General features: G+C 38.1%; 3 protein-coding genes across 3 annotated transcripts; 1 reads left to right on the top strand and 2 right to left on the bottom strand.

Annotated features, from left to right (window-relative positions):
- Positions 1-547: 547 nt before the first annotated feature.
- Positions 548-1,001, bottom strand: LOC110925449. Its single transcript, XM_022169404.1, has 2 exons — positions 839-1,001; positions 548-759 (listed from the first exon to the last, which is right to left on the bottom strand). The coding sequence occupies exons 1-2, from the start codon at positions 999-1,001 to the stop codon at positions 548-550; spliced, it is 375 nt and encodes a 124-aa protein (XP_022025096.1).
- Positions 1,002-8,482: 7,481 nt separating this feature from the next.
- LOC110925448 (protein DMP10) lies at positions 8,483-9,166 on the top strand. The gene has a single exon (XM_022169403.1). It carries the CDS (start codon positions 8,483-8,485, stop codon positions 9,164-9,166), a length of 684 nt encoding a protein of 227 aa, XP_022025095.1.
- Positions 9,167-9,981: 815 nt separating this feature from the next.
- On the bottom strand, positions 9,982-13,405 carry LOC110921018 (probable serine/threonine-protein kinase kinX). Its single transcript, XM_022165279.2, has 5 exons — positions 13,228-13,405; positions 11,035-11,982; positions 10,662-10,784; positions 10,429-10,578; positions 9,982-10,351 (listed from the first exon to the last, which is right to left on the bottom strand). Exons 2-5 carry the CDS (start codon positions 11,845-11,847, stop codon positions 10,217-10,219), a joined length of 1,221 nt encoding a protein of 406 aa, XP_022020971.1. The 5' UTR covers positions 11,848-11,982; positions 13,228-13,405; the 3' UTR covers positions 9,982-10,216.
- Positions 13,406-19,565: the final 6,160 nt, after the last annotated feature.

The raw sequence follows: 19,565 nt of genomic DNA, 5'->3' as shown, positions 1-19,565 counted from the left end.
CTCCTTCAGGTTTCTCTCTCCCTCCTTCAATTATATATTGATTTTTTTTATTAAAGTGCATAGTCCTCCACACCATTGGGTAGTCCCAAAGGGGGTGGTCCTCCTCCCGTGGTGATGTGGCTCCTACGTGGCGGGTGGTCTCCAAAGAGACTAACCAAACCACACCCAATGGTCTAAGACCATAGGGTATGGTGAGGTTAGTCCCCAAAGGGACCACCCGCCACGTAGACGCCACCTCATCAACGGTGGAGGACCATCCCTTGGGGACTACCCAAGGGTGTGGAGGATAGTCCTCCCCCTTTTTTTATTATTATTTTTTTATTTAGTTAAATAATTAAAATAAAGTAAATAAAAATAAAAAAAAGTTACATTTAAAAAAAACCTAAAGTTACATTAAAAAAAACTTAAAGTCACATTTAAAAAAACCTAAAGTTACAAATAAATAAAAAAAACTACTCGTTGTTTTCTCCGAGATTCCAAATGTGTTCGATCAAGTCTGATTGAAGATTGGCATGTCCCACGCATCGGCTGCCGTCCCATAAGCTAGTTAACGAATCGCCGCAGTGCATTTCTGTAAGGTGGTGAAGCCCCTTTTGCCTCTAGCATCGTATCGCAATGTAAAAAACGGGTCATAAGCGGCTAAATCGTCGGCTATACGTGAGAACAGTCGACGACTCATTCTGAAACGGCGTCTAAAAATACTCTCCGAGTACAACGGTTCGTCGGCAAAGTAATCGGTGACTAATATTTCGTGAGCACCTATAAAATATAACTTATAAAAATAATGCAACGCTATAAAATATAAGAATAAAAATATAAGAATAAAAATATAACTAACTTTCTCGGTCTCGGTCGATGGCCGGGTTCCTGTTTCGTGGTTGTGACGAAACCTCCTCCTCCTTTTCTTCCAGAACTAGTTGTGTTGCGGCTACCACCGTGTTTATAAAATATTTTACGGCTTCTAAGGTGTCCGTCGAACCTGACGAAAAGGAAGATGACATTGTGTATTTTTTAGAAAAGATTATTTGAGAGTGTAAAGTGGGTTGTTTGGAAAATGTGGGTGAATTTTTGTATAAAAATGGTTAAATGAATAGGTATTTATAGGCTTTAAAATAATTAATTTTTTTTAAACTAGCCGTTACCAACGGCGTTAAATGAAGGGGGGCCCACAACTTTGCCTCGTCTCCAACGTCTTGGAGAAGACGGGAAGGACGCGACGACCCTCTAGGGGGCGGTGTGCGACGTGGTCGATGATCCGGGACGGGGAGGGGAGTTATTGTTTTGTTCCCATTAAAATCAAGGGTTCGATCTCCATTAAAAGCGGATTTAATGTAATTTCAAGCTGTTTAAAAAAAATGTCATTATTTAAAATCGAGAAGTCGCAATGGATTTTTTGAAGCCCACAAACGGATGTGGCACTCACAGATGATAATGACTCGGACACCCGCATTGCTCGTGCATGGTAGGGATGACAAACGAGTATATGAATAACGATCTCATACCTGATTTATATAAACCATTCGTCTTACATCTTGTTTGGTACTAGCTACTTATTGCCCATCTGAGTGAAGGCGTCCCACATGGTGAGCAAGTTGTTGTTGTGCAAATACTTGTACCTATTATTGTGGAAAGTATTTTCTCTTTATGGCCATATTTTTAGATCCCGTTTTCTTGCCTTAGTTTATGGCTAGAATTATTTGTTTCCTTTTCCTTGTTCTTGTATCTAGTATATATGTTCTGTATTGGAGCCTTGGTGGAATAATAACAGAACTACAATATTCAATATCTGTTAATATGGTATCAGAGCAGGTAATATACTGCTCTACCATTAAACCCTAACATCTTCGACCGCCAAGAACAATGGCCGGAGAAAGGAAGGCGTTGATGGTAACTATGGACACATGGCATGGGCGTTTGGGGCACGCATCACATGAGAAACTTTATCGGTTTGATTTTATTGAATTTCCTTCAAAAACTAGTATATCGTTTTGTGATTCTTGTGTTAAAGCAAAACATAAGAGATTATCGTTTCCTATTAGTTCTATTAAAACCAAAGATTGTTTTGAGCTTTTGCATTGTGACATATGGGGGAAGTATAGAACGCCTTCACTCACTCAAGCAAGATACTATCTCACCATTGTCGATGATTATAGCAGGGGTGTTTGGGTATTCTTGTTGAAACATAAAAATGAAGCAAGTGATTGTATTATTTACTTTCATCAATACATCAAAACCCAATTTTCAAGGCTAGTCAAACGTATTCGGTGTGACAATGGAGGAGAGTTTACCTCTAATCGCATGAACATGTTTTATGCCGAAAATGGCATCATCCTTGAAACCACATATCCACACACGCCTCAACAAAACGGTGTTGTGGAGAGAAAGCACCGCCATCTTCTCGAAACAACACGTTCTATCAGATTTGAGGCTAACCTACCAAAGAGATTTTGGGGGGAGTGCGTCTTAACCACTGCTCACATTATCAATCGTCTTCCCTCCAAAGTCATAGGCAACAAGACGCCAAATGAAATGATCCACAACGAAAAGCCGAATTTTGATCTTTTAAGGGTGTTTGGGTGTCTCACCTACTATAGAAATACCGACACGAATGGTGACAAGCTCGAAGAAAGGGGGAAGCCAGGGGTGTTTCTCGGTTATCCGGGCGGAACAAAAGGATACAAATATTTTATGTACAAAGTGGTAAAATCATTGTTTCAAGAGATGTCAAGTTTGTTGAGAACATCTTTCCTTACAAAGGTGACCAACAAGACCACGTGTCAAAAGACGATGGTGTTTTCGGGTTTCCACCTTGGTACTATGGAGACCACAATGAAGAATGCAATATTAATCAAACACCAACTTCCGCTACAGACAACGAAAATGAGAGCAATGATGAGCCACAAGTGACTGAGCAAAATGTGGTTGAGAATGACATGGATCCAATCGGACCCATTAATCCCGAAAATAATGAGGCCCAGCAACCGAACCCTCCCGAAATGGAGGTCGAGGCCCAGCAACCCAACGATATCGAACCCCTTGAACGATAACCGAGAGAAAGAAGGGAACGTGCTAGATCGAAATGACTAGATGGGTATGATGTCTCACTACCACCGTCCCTCGACCATGCCGCACCTGTTTCTGATCAACGCTCCTCTACGGTACATTCCATGTCCAACTATGTTTGCTATAATAATTTTTCACATTATCACAAGGCCTTCTTGTCGGCCATCGATAAAACCGATGAGCCAAGAACCTTTAAACAAGCTGTGCAGAATGAAACCTGGAAGGTAGCTATGAAACGAGAAATAGAGGCTCTTGAAATGAACGGAACGTGGACTCTTGAAGACTTGCTGAAAGGTAAGAGGGCCATCGATTCCAAGTGGGTTTACAAGGTTAAGTACAAGCCCAATGGAGACATTGAAAGATACAAAGCCCGCTTGGTTGCTAAAGGTTTCACACAAATGGAAGGGATCGATTTTCATGACACGTTTGCTCCGGTTGCCAAGTTGGTTACCGTTCGAACCATTTTGGCAGTCGCAGTCAAACGAAACCGGATAGTTCATCAATTGGACGTGAATAATGCATTCCTACATGGTGATTTGATGGTGATTTGAATGAAGAGGTGTACATGAAGATACCTCAAGGTTTTGATAAAGGAAAGGAGAACAAAGTGTGTCGTCTAAGAAAGTCTCTTTATGGGCTCAAGCAGGCGTCGAGAAATTGGTATCATAAGTTTACCACAGCTCTTGTCGAAGCCGGTTTTAAACAGTCAAAGGCGGACCATTCCTTATTTATTTTCAGGAGGAAGGAAATATATGTTGCAGTCTTAATCTACGTTGATGACGTAATTCTAGTTGGAAATGATGCTACGAGAATGAGCGAGATAAAATTGTTTCTGAATGAACGTTTCAGCATAAAAGATCTTGGAAATCTTAAGTATTTTTTGGGGATCGAGGTCGCTAGAACAGAAGAAGGTATGGTACTTTGTCAAAGGAAGTACACTCTCGACATTATTGAAGATGTTGCTATGCTTGGATGCCGGTCGATTCCGATACATATGGAACAAAATCTAAAGTTGGAAGCAAGAAAGGAGGAAGATCGGGTTGATCCAAGTCATTATCGGCGACTTGTCGGGAGGTTGCTCTATCTCGAGGCCACACGTCCCGATATTGCCCATTCGGTTAGTATCCTAAGCCAGTTTGTGGCGGATCCTCGTACAAGTCAACTTGAAGCCGCTACAAGGGTCGTTAGATATTTGAAGGCAACCGCTGGACAAGGCATCCTATTGCCGAATACGGGGGAAACAATCTCGTGGCCTATACCGATTCCGACTGGTTAGGTTGTCCTTTCACTAGAAGGTCAAGAACCGGGTACCTTATTCTCCTCGGGGGTGGTCCCGTTTCTTGGAAGTCAAAGAAGCAGTCGGTCGTATCTCGATCCTCGGCTGAAGCCGAATATAGAGCCATGGCCACAACAGTTAGTGAAATCCTTTGGCTGCGATGGCTCCTCAGTGATCTCGACACTCCCCAAACAGCTCCAACCACCGTCTTCTGTGACAACATTGCAGTCAAACACATTGCAAATAACCCGGTTTTCCACGAGCGTACTAAACATGTCGAAATGGATTGCTATTTTGTCCGCGAACGTGTCGAGTCGAAGGAAGTTGAACCGGTTTACATCAACGCCAACCATCAAGTGGCGGACTTGTTTACCAAGGCTCTCGGATTGAAACAGTTGGAGGTTTTACTTGGCAAGTTGGGCGTTCGGAATCTTCACGCTCTAACTTGAGGGGGAATATTATTGTGGAAAGTATTTTCTCTTTATGGCCATATTTTCAGATCCCGTTTTCTTGCCTTAGTTTATGGCTAGAATTATTTGTTTCCTTTTCCTTGTTCTTGTATCTAGTATATATGTTCTGTATTGGAGCCTTGGTGGAATAATAACAGAACTACAATATTCAATATCTGTTTATAGTACCAGCTCAGAGCATCACCCGTCAAACTGAAAGAAATCATGGCGAGACGTTGGGACAGGTCGATCTTAAAAAATGTGTAATATTGGTCAGCTTGAAACAACCAATCCAATGGTTTGGTTCAAAGGTCGGAAGGGTTAGTTTAGGAGGACGTGGTTGGAGGTGATGGTCCATCAGAGGGTACCGATTGAGTTACTTTTTTGAATATCTATTTATCCATTTTGCTACTAATTTTCATGTTGTAGATCTATCAGTGGCACATCATCGGTGATCTGTTGATATCCATCATTATTACGGCATGAGGTAGTTGTTGGTGATCCATCGAAAGATATCCGTTTGTGATCCATGATAAAGAGTATCGTTGATCCGCTAGTGAAGTATTTACCTACGCCTAGTTTCCTCACAAAACTACACCAACAAATGTAACTTTATAAAAAATATTGCCAATGAATCTTCTCTTAGACCCTTAATATGTCGATCCAATTGATAGACAAACTAGTGCTACGCCCCCATGTTGCAATGGGGGACATAAAACCGTGCCAAGTTACAACAATGCTATACCACCATTAACGACCACCAACATCGGAAAAACTCGTAAAACAAAATAAATAAAAAATGAAAAAAGTAGCATTGGGCGAAACGTAGACGTAAAATCATTGAACCACACACGCCCATTGTGCCGTGTTAATACGAAGAAATTAAACCGAAACGTAAAACATAGAAAAGAATAATTTAGTTGATATAGGACTTGCGAGTTGCGATGAACCTATCATATGGGAAAAATAGACGTAAAACATTGAACCACATACGCACCTTACGTCGTGTATGGACACGAATAAAATTTAAAAAAAATTAATGTGTATTACAAAAGTAAATACATGATTTAAATAAGTAATAAAACTAAAACAAAGAAATCATAATAAAAATAAAGATAACCCATGTACCTACAACCAAACTTTTTTGAAAAACTCATAAAACATAATGTACCATACATTTAAGCCCACAAACCATGCTAATTGATAGTATGGAAATAGGGAAGAAGTAACGTGGGAAGTGTTGAAAAGGGCAGCATGCCCTACTTTTTTTTTTGGAACGGCCAACGAATTTTTTAAATGGGTTAGTGGCGAAATTCACCAAATCGGGATACACTCGCCTCCGAACCGGGGAAAACCCTCACCTAGGGCTGAAGCCCGTGAACACTCGCCCGAAGGCACGACAGTGCGGTGAGGTAAAACCCGCTCAGTTCAAGGATCGAACTAGCGATCTCTACACATATTCTTCTAGTCTCTCATCATCACCAGGTGCCGTAGAAAATAATGGGGAGGACACGAATCGAACTTGGGTCACTTAGAACACCAAATCTCTCCCTTACCACTCCACCACCACCTCATTGGCCATGCCCTAATTTTCTATTAATGGGCTTTTAGTTATTTAATCTACTGCCCAACTAAAACTTAATAAGAATTTGTTTGAGTTAAATGTCATTTTAGTACATGTGGTTTGAACTATTTTGTCTATTTAGTCCAAAGGTTTCATTTTTCGCTTGTATGTTCAAAAAGTTTTCATCATTGTCATTTTAGTCCACTAGGTTAACTTCATCTATTTTTATGTTAACGAGAAGGGCAATTCGCTCATTTTATATGTAATTCTGTTAACTAGAAGGGCAATTTGGCCATATAAAATGACCGAATTGCCCTTCTCGTTAACAGAAATAATTGACGAAGTTAACCTAGTGGACTAAATGGTAATGGTGAAACCTTTTTGGACCCACAGGCGAAAAATGAAATTTTTGGACTAAACTGGTAAAATAACCCAAATCACAGGGACTAAAATGACATTTAATTCAAGTTTTAAAAGTGTTCCAATTAGGTCACTCAAGTTTCAAAAGTGTTTCAATCAGGTCACTCAATATTCATTTTTCATTAAAATTAAGGGTTTTTTCATTCTATTTCATAAGTAACCATGGTGATGTGGATTTTTGTTTCTTTTTCCCTTTTATTTGATGCTAACTTTGAGTGATGACGTGGATTGTAACTTGTTTTTTAATTTTTAATGTAATTAAAGTGTTTTTATTTTTAATAAATATAATTTCATATATTAAAAAAATCCGGCCCTAACATCTTATTCTTCATTTTTTTTCTTGACACATAGAAAAAAGGACATAACTCGATTTGAATGTTAAGTTATCTAATTAAGACAAAAACGATACGAGTGAACTAATTAGAACACTTTTAAAACTTGGTTACTATTCTGTGACATATTCCCTTAGGGTGTACCTATTTGCACACCCATTTGCCTATTGGCACACCAAAAAGGTGTTTTGTCCTATATGCACACCCTGCAGTGTCGAGCTGTGGCCAAAACGCGGCGTTTTGGTCCGGTCAACCAAACAAAGACTGACGGGTCTGTTGACCGGACCAAAACGCCGAGCTTTGGCCGCGTTTTGGTCCTGTCAACCAAACAAAAGACTGACACCCGGTCTGGTTGACAGGACCAAAACGCGGCTAAAGCTCGGCGTTTTGGTCCGGTCAACAGATCCGTCAGACACCTGTCAGTCTTTGTCTGGTTGACTGGACCAAAACGCCATGTTTTATCTACAGCTCGACACTACAGGGTATACACATAGAAAAAAAAAACACCTTTTTGAGTTTGCTATCTACGTGTAGATAGTTTGAGCCTTCCCTTCCCTTAATTTAATTTGTTTTCTTTTTCTTGTAAAACTGAATGCTTGAAAAGCTCAACAAGATCAAGGTCTATTTTCTTTTGCTATATGCTTAAAAATCATAATACAAGTGCATGTCGTTTCAACTTTTTATTTTTTTAAAATTTATTTCATTACTTACCATTTCAATTAAATGCATTAGTTACTTTGATGTAGGGTTCTATTTTTAACAATAAATTTTCATAAAAAAAACTTCATATTGATCGATATACTCTAGATTATTGTTACTAACTTAGTATCGTTATAGTGGTTATAGTACATCCATTGAATTATATAAATATACTTTTTTGTATATACAAATTACATTGTGACCCCTGGCCATATGGTCCTATTATGGGTTTTTAATTTTTATATATGTAATTGATGAGTTTATATTATAAGGCGGGTATGGTCTGGTTCTTTTATCTCACTCAAGGCCCAAATGTTTTTTAACATTTTTGAAGGCGAGGTTGAATTAAGCTAACAAAATTCTATAAGTATATATAGAAAGCCAAACTTATATGTATGAAAAAATAACATCCACGTGCATGAAATGACCAAAAACATAACTCGACACTCGTGTTTTTTGTGTCCCAAATTCCAAAATTCTAATACATCAATGATCATAATCTCGGCAAAGAAAACGTGTGGATACTATTATCATCTATTACATTGTTAAATTTCTAACAATATGATCTTTTTTGTAGTAATATGATCAAACAATAACCATAAGTTTTAAATTAATAACGTTATCACTCTATGTTGAACATAAATATAAATTAGAAACAGTCCCATTTATTTCATTCACCATGGCTAACCAATCTCCACAACAAGAACACTTGCCACCACCGCACAGGCCTTCCGGCCGGCCAAGGCGGCCGAACTGCCGCAACTTGGCTCACCCGGTCCACAAGACCTTAGCCGCTGCATCCAACCTAGCCAACCTCCTTCCAACCAGCATGGTTCTAGCCTTCCGAGCCCTCACTCCATCATTCACCAATAGTGGCACCACTTGCATACCAGTAAACCGCTATCTCACCTCCTCGCTAATCGGCGTTTCGTCCATCATTTGCTTCTTATCCTCCTTCACTGACAGCTTCATTGACCCCTTTGATAAAAAACTTTACTATGGTATTGCAACCTTCAAAGGGTTTTATATATTTAATTATGGTTCTTATGGAACTCACCACCATTGTTGTGAACAAGAAGTAAAAGCAGCAAATGATGATGAAGATGTAGAGGGGTTGAAAAGGTTAAAAATCAATGGCATTGATGTTGTTCATGCTTTTGTTTCTCTTGTTGTGTTCTTGGTGTTTGCTTTTAGCGATATCGATGTGCAAAGGTGCATGTTTCCTCATTCGGGTGCGAATTTGAGTGTTGTAATGATGAATTTGCCGTTGGGTGTTGGGATTTTGGCGAGCTTTTTGTTCACCATATTCCCAACTACGCGTAGAGGGCTTGGTTATGCTGATTGTCCTCTGCATGAAAGATGAACTTTGTTGCAGTTTATAATTTTATATATAGATATGTTCATATGTAAGAATAGTTATGGCTGAGATGATTTGTTAAAATTAAGGAGACAAATATTTCAAGTTGAGTGTCGTATGATGTTTCACACTTTCACCACCAATGTAAAACAAGTCAAAAACCAGTTACAAAAATTAGTTGGGAATTTTTTTCACATTTTATAATAAGAGTTATCTGAAGGAACTCAGAAATGTTCGAAATAAAGATAAAATGAATGAGATGCCGATACTTAAAATAGATTTATACTTGTGACATGCTGTGAAATGAGCGCTAGGGAAGCCTGCTCGGAGTATGTCTGTGAAACTTCTGTCGTTGATCAGACGTATGTCCCTAATACCCAAGTGATAATTTATCAATGATCTTTTGGTACCATACATCAATATCAACCGCATTTGTTAGTAGTTATGGACAACCTTAGCAACAACTAAAGGATAACGATTTGTAAACAAGTTCGTCTCAGTTTTAGTTGTTCTCGGTAATTAAAGAGGTAGCTGCGACAAACATCCAGTCAATGTTCTGCTGGTGAACATTCTGTGGGTGAGCTGTCAAAGAACATTTCATCATTGATCTATCGGTGATAAAAAATGTCACGCTTCGGTGAAAATTTTCCATATGTAGATGATTTCAGAAAACTTAACACCCATACACCATCTGTGTTTACCCGCAAGTGACGAGTGAAAACCAATCATGTAACTCGATACTTAAAAATCAAACATGCAACACATAAAAACCACAGGGACTGAATATTCTGTGGGTGACCGACCACCCATGTACTTAACCGGAAAGAAATACATAACCTAGTAATATATAAACCTTAACACCAATACGTGTACATGACAAATCGGTACGATTTGGTAAAACAAAGTACGACATGTTTAAACTCAAGCAAGTACTTTGTAACGCATTGAAGTATTGTAGACCAATGCATTATACAAAAAGCATGTAATCTAAATAAAAAAAAAACAAAGGATCTAGTCGATTTGTGAAGAAATAAAAGCTTAAACTTTACAAACACATCATAATGAAAATTTCTCCTTCATCCGAGAAATAAGCTTAAACTTTTCCTCAGCCTCGACCTGCTGTCGCATATCTGACCCTGAAGCTCGATCTGGGTGGAAGCTCAGTAATGCTCGCTTATAAGCCACACGCACCTGAAATCGTCATCATAGATTCTTAGGTCCACATAACTTTCTTTAAGAAATGAGAGAGTTATAAGTATGCAACCAACCTCATTCGGAAAGACAACAGGACCGTTACCAACTTGGATTCCTAAACCACGCAACAACGAAGCCATATCAAGACAAGTAATTTCCAGCCTTTTAAGATCCTGTATGACTTCCGTGCGGTATTGTTCCTTCAAATTCATATTTTCTTCATCCTGGAAAACGAGAACAATAGATATTAACGATAGTAGTTATCATCGTCATCAACATAACAGTAGTGTTTATTCGTTCTACAAACCTTTTTTTGACTTTCCCTGATTTCTTCGACACGTTGCTTCTGTCTTCTCTCCATGTCTAATAAACGTAAGCCTTCAGCCTTTTTTCTTTTCAGCAAACGACGCAACTGTTGAGCTTCCTCTGCCTGCAAAAGTTAAATACAAGTTTTTTTATTTAAAAGTTGACAAAATGTTTATAAATTAATATTTTTTTCGTAATCACATTTCCCACACCATTTATAAAAACAAACAATAACAATTTTCCGCAATTCGGATCAACAGAATTTGACAGAGCCATTTTTTACTCGTACCAAGACATAGCCGTTTGAGCCGTCACCCAACCCATCCATTTTCCAATCGTGTGATTATGTTATTAATTAAACATGTAGTATTTACCTGTCTTTGTAAGGCTTCTTGTCTGGCTAACAATTCTTCTTCTAGTGCCCGTTTATATTCATCAGTCTCTTTAAGCTTTTCACGTTCACCAATAATCGAATTCTCAACAGCGACATCATCCTCATCATTAACGGTGGCCGCAATTTCCAAATCATTTTTTTCATTCTCCTCTTCACTACTAGTTTCAGGCGTCTCACCAAGCGGTAAATCATCCTTACCACCATCAACATCTCCATTAACGTTAGAACCTTGATCATGTTGCGTGGTTTTATCCACTCCAACCTCACTACGCATGTCGGCGTACGGCATAGAAGAATTCACATGATCATTCTGTACAACGCCTTTTCTCTTCAACGACGCTCTTTCCCACTCCTCTCGTAGCTTTCCCGAAAAATCCTCCATAAACTCGCAATCCGGACCGTCATCATCCGACGAATCGCTATCCGATTGTGTTTTAAAACCTCTTCCGGAATACGTTCTTTTGCCCTTCGATAGCTTTACCGGAGAGGGATTTTCCGAACCGTATCTTCTGCTAGACGAAGCACCGTTTTCGAAATTTCTTTCACCATTTACATCCGCACCGGCATTATGGTCGCAAGGGCTTTCATCACCATCGTCGTCGTCGTCATCTATGTAAATATATGTCCTCGGCCGAGTCTTGTGACTCTTGTCATTCGAACCTCCTCCTTGTTTCTTTGTATGACTTTCGGGTATGTCAAGTATAATAACGTTATTGTAATCGTAAGTATCAACGTCAATCAAAACTACGTTATCCGCTTCAATATTGTTCCTGCATCTACTTAAGGTCTTCATATCGTCTATTTTCCTCAGCTATTGACTATATCAAATGTGTTTTAAATGTCTTCGAAAATTTCTTCTGGATTCCACATTTACAATTTAACGATTCTCTTAACTCTGTCTTTATCGGTTGTGCTGCACAAGTCATTCCTACGAATCGTCACCGAAGATGAGAACATGTACAGTTAGAGATAGAAAAAAAGATACATTTAAAAAAATCAAATCCATGACGTAGTCTTGGTTTTAAAAAGCGAGAGGCGCACAAAAGCGACGAGGTCTAAAATTGAGGCGCGAAGCGCAAAAGCGGTGGGCTTTTCGTACCCGAGGCGCAAGATGTTTATATAATTTTTTTTATATATCCCATACATATCCCATAGGTTTTTAGCTTCCTTTAACCAAAATATAGCTATAAGTAAGGCTTTTATACCATTTTAATTACATGTACAAGTCAAAAAACCCAAGGTACAACATTTTTATGCAGTAAAACGCCAAAAAATGAGCCTTTTGGTCGCTTCCTGTAATTAAACAAGGCGAGAAGCAAAAAAGCCCCAGGCCATGCGCCTTGTTGCGCCTTGCGCCTAGGCGCACTTTTTAAAACCAAGGACGTAGTTACATTAGCCATCTCAGGAGTGTGACAAAAAAACGCGCCTGAGGTACAAGGCGTACGAGATGATCTGGAAAACACCACTATCTATATACAACCAAAAGGATGAAAGATTGTATAAATGATTCCCTTAAAAAAAAGAATCTGATATGTAAAAAGACGAAAGAGACGCAGCTTCTGGTTGTACAAAAACCTTATTTAGTTGTACATAGAGCAACGCCTCACACCTCAGCTTTCAAATCGTAAATGCTTCGAAGCGCCTCACACTATCTAAAATCAAGCATGTGTGTATTATGTATACGACGAATATATCACGACCCTAAATAAGTTTCCTTTACATTACTAACTTGTGATTACGAACAGTATGTTATCATCGTGTTCATATAACACGTCGTCAACGACGACTAATAACCGACACTAGTGTACTCGGATCAATTACATCATGTTACATAACAGAACTAAAACCATCAAGTTCCATGCAGTCATACACACCATCCACAATGCTATCACTTTCAAAACTAATCTCAAGAACACAAATTATAAACTCAAAACAAACATAAACCCTAATTTACCCACATGCAATCTCACCTCGATCCAAACCGACTAACCGTTAAAAAACCCAAAACCTATAAACCCAACAATCCTACAAACAAACAAGCATGCAGAGCTAACAATCGCATGCGTAACAATTTCAAGAAAACCCCAATTCGTATAAACGCGAAAACCCTAAATTGAAACCCATCGCATGCGTAACAAACTAAAAAAGAACCAAAAATTCGATTTCAAATTACCTGTAAGCCGAATTTGATTACTCGATTGTGGAATCCATTGCACTGGAAATTGAATTATTGGGGAAAATTGGAACGGTGGTGGATGATAAAAGGGGGTGGAATTTTCGAAACAAACGTGTGTAAATTTTGGGGAAAAACTCAAAAAGGGATAGTTTGTGCACAAATAGACCGGTTTGCTGACTTGGAATTAGTAATAACCATTTTTCATGGTCGGTTTTTCGATTTTTAAAGACTATGATTGCATAAATTGGTCTTTTTCACACACTCTTTTATAAGTTTTGAAGAGATAGTGGGTTAACAATAAAACACGTACGTAAGAAGCTTTGGTAAGTTTGGGTTTAGAAACAAGTTGGACTAACGTGATTTGATTTAATAGGTCGTATTTGGTCTGACATGTTTAACACATTTGGTTTGACCTATTTAGTTTAATCGTACGACCTGCTAACTTGTTTACAATAAACCTCTAATTCGTTTAGCATGTTTCCAACTTGAAAGATTTTGTTTACAACTCATTGACATGTTGATCCATTAGATAAATGGGTTAAACGAGTTGTATTTGGGTTTATACACTTTTAAATCTTTAGGTCATGGTCAAGTTAAATTATTCAACATATCACGATTGACACCCCATCCCTAGTTAGAAGTGTCTTGATTTGGGAGGCCTGAGGACTAAAGAACACTGTTTTTTTTTTTTTTTTTTTTTTTTTTTTTTTTTTTTTTTATATATATGAATGCAATATGTACATGTATATGTAAATGATATCTAGTAAGTTAGGTTTGGTAGAGAAGGTAAAGCTTGAAGATAAGTTTTGTACTCTATTAATTTCTCGGTCCCTAATGCGTGCAAGTGTGTATATGTTTTAGGTATATATTTTAAGCCCTTTTTACACTTTTTAGCCAAGTTTTAAATTTATAAAACACGATATTTACTAACAGTAAACACATATATGGGCAAGTGCACCCATCGTGGACGTAGTATAGTGTTGGTAAGATACCGAGGTCGTCCAAGGACACAAGAGCTTTTAGTACCGGTTTATCCTCAACGTCTAATCAAATCAAAATGTTAGAAAAGATTTTAAAACTAAGAAAATAAAACTAACTAAATGCTGAAAAATAAAAATAAAAATAAAAACAGATAGACAAGATAAATCACTTGGATCCGACTCGTGTATAGTGTAACCTTTGATTATTTTCGCACTTTTGCACCTGTTTAAGAGATTATCTTAGTTATTGTAGTAGGCCCCTCTTTTGAAGGTGACGTTACCCTCAACCCAGTAGTTTGAGTCAGCAAGGATACAATCCTAAAGGGTCGGATTGTTGAAAGATAATTAATTAAGTTATTAATGCAAATTATGGTAGGCCCCTCTTTTGAAGGCGACGTTACCTTCGACTAAGTAGTCTGAGTCAGCAGGGATACAGTCCTAAGTAGCCGGGTTATAGTATTAATAGTAGTTTAACTTATGAGGGGGTCAAAGAGTTTGGATCCCCGCCATCCAATACCTTTGGGTATTGAAGGAGATCCTACTAAATTTGACCCAGGTCCCTTGCAGGACCTCTAAACGCTGAACAAGGGCAAGACTCTTACCAAACCGTTCCCTTAACCCCCGACCAGGTAGCCAACATACCTCCATATAGACCGTGGAGATATGAATGGTGAAAATCTTTTATTTTATATAGACAGTAAAATAATGTCAAGACACACGGACAAACGATAAGGAAGAATCACCTTCAACATAAGAAACTAGTTATTAAAGTCATTAATAAAAAACCAAATAAAAAGTGCAAAAGATTAAAAATAAAAAGTATTACACTAGACACTTGTCTTCACCAAGTGATGTAAGAGACTTAGGCAAACATGGCCTTTGATTGTCAAGAACTCTTACGATCAATCTTGGATCCCGAGACGACTCACACACTCTATGATGGACAATGGATGATGGTGTTGTGATGGTGGTGGGTGGTGGGTGAAGTGTGAGAGAGGTGGTGTGCCAAGGGATGAGTTGAAATGGCTCCAAGCACTCCTATTTATAGGCTGAAGAGAAGCCTGGGCACGGCCCTGTGTCCGTCTGACACTCTCTCTTTTCATTAATTGTAATTCGCAATTACAATAAATGCGCCTGCAGTACTCTGACCACGCCCCCGTGTCCGGTGGGCACGGCCCTGTGGTGGGCAATAGAAGCTTCTATTAGTTTGTCTTTTCTACTGCTTCTTGGGCACGGCCCCGTGCTCGCTGAGCACGGGGCGTGTTCAGTCTTCTGTCTTCTTTGTTTTGCTTGGGAGGATGCTGTCGAGGGGTCGAGCAATCCACTTTTGTCCCTTTTCTTGTATTTATGTTAGATTTTGCTGTCTTTTTGCTTCTTTTGTTAATTTGAGCTCATTTAATCCTGAAAATACAAAAGGAAGACAAAAGCACACTTTTTCCAACATTAGTACTAAAAAAGGGTTAGTTTTATGCCACAATTGATATAATTTATATGTTGCATTTTGCGCGTATCAGTCCCTCTAGTCGGGTGGGTGTTGGCTTGTGGGCAGCTTCAAATCGAGGGTGATAGAGGCACACATGTCTAGGGCAAACAACCCTAACCCTATTGGATTAAGGCCATATATGGACTTAACTTGGGGATCAATTTTGGTAAATCCTATTAGACTCTATAAATGTATTTGATGTACTTGTAATTTGATTATTACATTATGTAACACCTCGCAAAATCATGTACTATATAGTATCGACACGTGTCATGAACTTTAAACGTGTAACGAATTGATTACGCAGGACTAAAGTCGACAAACGAATAAAGTATGTGTGTAAGAGGATCCAAAGTGTCAACATTTGAAATTTTAGCCTTTCAACGACCCTACACGACGTGTATACCCTTAAATGAATAAATTATGAAACGTATGGAACCGTTTGTGGAAGAAAGTGAAAGTTTACAAGACACAAGGGTTAAATGTGTCAACATGTTAAAGTAATAAATCTGAGTGACCTTTTAACGAACCCGGAGCTTTGTAACGATTAATTATACTCCCTAGAATAAGTGGCGAAAATTTCACAAGGTTTCGATATCGTTTGAGATAAATACGTTAACTTCCGTAATTAAGGGGTTAAAAGCGTCAACGAGGCAAAACTTGTGTATTCGGTTATCATTTGACGAAACCGGACCTAGCAATGATTGGTTATTCTCTAAGGATCACAAGAATATAAATTATTTGGGTTAAATGTGCTTAAAATGAAAGATATTGCGTTTTAAAAGGTTCAGAGGGTGAAAATGTCAAGTTTGAAACTTGCTGAGCTGGTTATCCCTATGGTGGCGTCACGCCACAACAACCACCCACTGCCGTCGCGCGATGCGACGGCCTGATCTGGGCAGAAGCATGCACAGGTGCAGGTCACTGCACCTCTTATCACCCTTGCATGGTTTTGATCGAATCTATGGATTGTTTGATGGTTTTAAAAACCATTTTGGACACATGTGATGATCAAGGAAGAGCCATAACACCTGTATTGATCTGGTGGCACCCTCAATTAGTATAAATAGGTGAAGTCTTGGCTGCCATTCCCACTTACAAACTCAAATTTCATACTTTCAACTCTCTCTCAAGCTTTGGAGCTCTCAATTTCATTCTCTGGAGCATCCTACCTTGGAAGGAAGCTCTCTTAGTCTTAATTTTCGTGCTAAAGACTCTTATAAGTGTACTTAGCCTCTGTAATTAAGTTTTCATTAGTATAATGACTGAAAGTCAAAGTTGACGTAATTCTGCTTTGACATTGTTATTAATCACAAACAGTCCAGCCATTATTCGAATTGAAAGTGGCTATGTGTTGGTAATTATGTAGGTGTTAAACCCTTAAAAGGGCACCTTCTAATTATCACATCATCTTAGTCAATTGTCGGGTCAAACTAATTAACAGAAAAGTCAAAACGGGACTGTTTTTGCAAAATAATTCATAACTGATAATACTGAAGTTATGGAACATGTTTTAACACTTAAATAACTTGGTAAATAATATAAGAACATGTTTAGGCATGTTCAACCCGACAATTCTGAGTTTAGGCTCGGTTCGCAACCGAAAGTCGCAAAAGTAGACTTTTGCTTTGACTTTCAGTTTTGACCCGAATTAGCTTAGTTTTAGTCATGCCTTAGGGTTCCTTTGTGACCATTTTATATGTTAGGATAACCCACAGAGGTTATATTACATGGTCCTTTAGAAAATCTGAATCATTTACATGTTTCCGTTAAATGCTTAAAAGTTGACCATTTTGCCCTTTTGATATAAAAACGAGGTTTTTGAAAATGTGAGAGGAAAAAAACCTTTATTAATATTAAAGTATGTCCTAAAATTTTGACATCAGTTTGTGGTCTAAAATAGAAGTTATGCGCGATATCGTAAAATGAAAGCTTTTTATTAATTAAACGGCATTTTTGGCATAAAACTTATTTAAACCCAATTTTTGACACCAAACTTTATACCAACTGTTAAGATATAATATTTAGGGATTTTTGAAAATTTTTGTTGAATTTTAAACTGATCAAAACATAAAGTTCTAGTGTAAATTTGGTATTGACGAAATTGCCCTTTTCATTGATTAAATGAGTTTTATGTATCATTTTGATACCAAACCTTTTCCTACTGATTTCATATGATAAATAAAATATTTTAAGCTGTATGAACTGATCAGGACTTCAAAATTTTATAAACATTTCAAATATCGTCAAATACCGACTTTTACGCCTATTAAGCGCATAGTATAGTTTAAAACCATATCTAATGCCAAAAACTTGTTACCTACTGATGTTATAAATAAATTTGTATATTTTAATAGTAAGCTTAAGTCTTGAACTCAGATTTCCAAATTTGACCCTTAAAGCATATGTGAAATGACCAAAATACCCCTACGGTGCATAGTTTGGCCATAAACAATTAAGTACACGTATGTATGATATCTTGCTGTTATAACCACATAAAATAAATATTTTCTCAGAAGGTTTTGGACCAGATCTTCAGTTTATATTTAAACCTCTTTTATAAACCTTAAAATGACCAAAATACCCCTTCGGGGCTTAAATTGATTTTAAAATTCGTTTTGGGCATAATGGAAGGTATCCTACTGATATCATAACTTAATTAAAGCATATTAACTTGTGAAACATGTACATGACTCTTTTGGTTACCCGTTATGCATATTCGCGTTCGGTACGGTTTATGCGACTAGTTCGCATAAATTAACCGAAACGGGCCAAACCTTATCATTTTCACTTTAAAATCCAGAATGAATTTAGTTTACCCATTTTATACAAGTCTTCATACTTGTTGGGTCTAAATCACATTCTAAATCTTTGCTTAATCTTGCGTTTTGAACCATAAACCTTTCTTTAAAACTAACCGGTCTAAGTTATAACTTAAATAAGACCTATTAGGAATCTAATAGGTTATTAAAACCTTCGTTCCAGATTAGGAGCCCAGTAAAAGATACTTGTACTTGCTGATTGTTATACGGCTGAGGATAAATTTATATTTTTGCTCAGGTAAATATTTTTAACTTATTTTCCGTTCTACGGGCTTGGGATACGGTATTATAATAATACCGCTTGGTCGGGTATGGAATGTTTAATCGGTTAGTGGTTAAGCTATTGAAATAACCCGTTTTAATCTGTCTTGTTTGATGCAATGCCTTTGGGGGGTTAATGACCATGTCCTGGATATCCTCGGCTCATTTATTAGAAATGGCCACGGCTTAAGCACGGGGTGTAGGCATACACCTGACAGTTGCGTATGTATAAACGATATCTCACATCTCTTGTGGGCATATACTTGTGGTGTGTCAATTAATCTAATCCGACTCTTATAACCGGGTCCTGAATGGACTGTAGGATCGTTAGTTGACCCGAACGAGTCTATCAGAGGAGTTTTTGTCAGTTACAGGTGCGAAAAACAAGTAACTGATGTAGAAACAGCTAGCAATTCACTTAAATCACTGATTTGATTGATATTACAGCTTATACAGTCAACTCTCACACCGGCAGCACTTCGGTATGGAATACAAGGAACAGTTACCTGATTTCGCTCATAGACACCTATATATATGGTCTTGATTCCGCTCGAAAACACATATCAACGGTAGGAGCGGAATTAGAAGGTTGTGATTCCGCTCGAAACCGTTTCAGGCGGAATCACCTACATATGTAGGTTGGAGCGAAATCAGCCACTAAACAACCTAAACTTTGACATTTTCTCGTACAATGTGCCCTGATCTAACAATCCTAGTCTAAGACTCGATACTAGACGAAGTCGACAGATGCATGCACTAACAGACTCCCCCTCAGATGTTGACGAGTCT

This window comes from Helianthus annuus, chromosome 15 (genome assembly GCF_002127325.2).
Source record: "Helianthus annuus cultivar XRQ/B chromosome 15, HanXRQr2.0-SUNRISE, whole genome shotgun sequence".
NCBI lineage: Eukaryota > Viridiplantae > Streptophyta > Magnoliopsida > Asterales > Asteraceae > Helianthus > Helianthus annuus.
The sequence above is the reverse complement of the archived record's forward strand: the minus strand, read 5'-3'. Positions and strand labels throughout refer to the sequence as shown.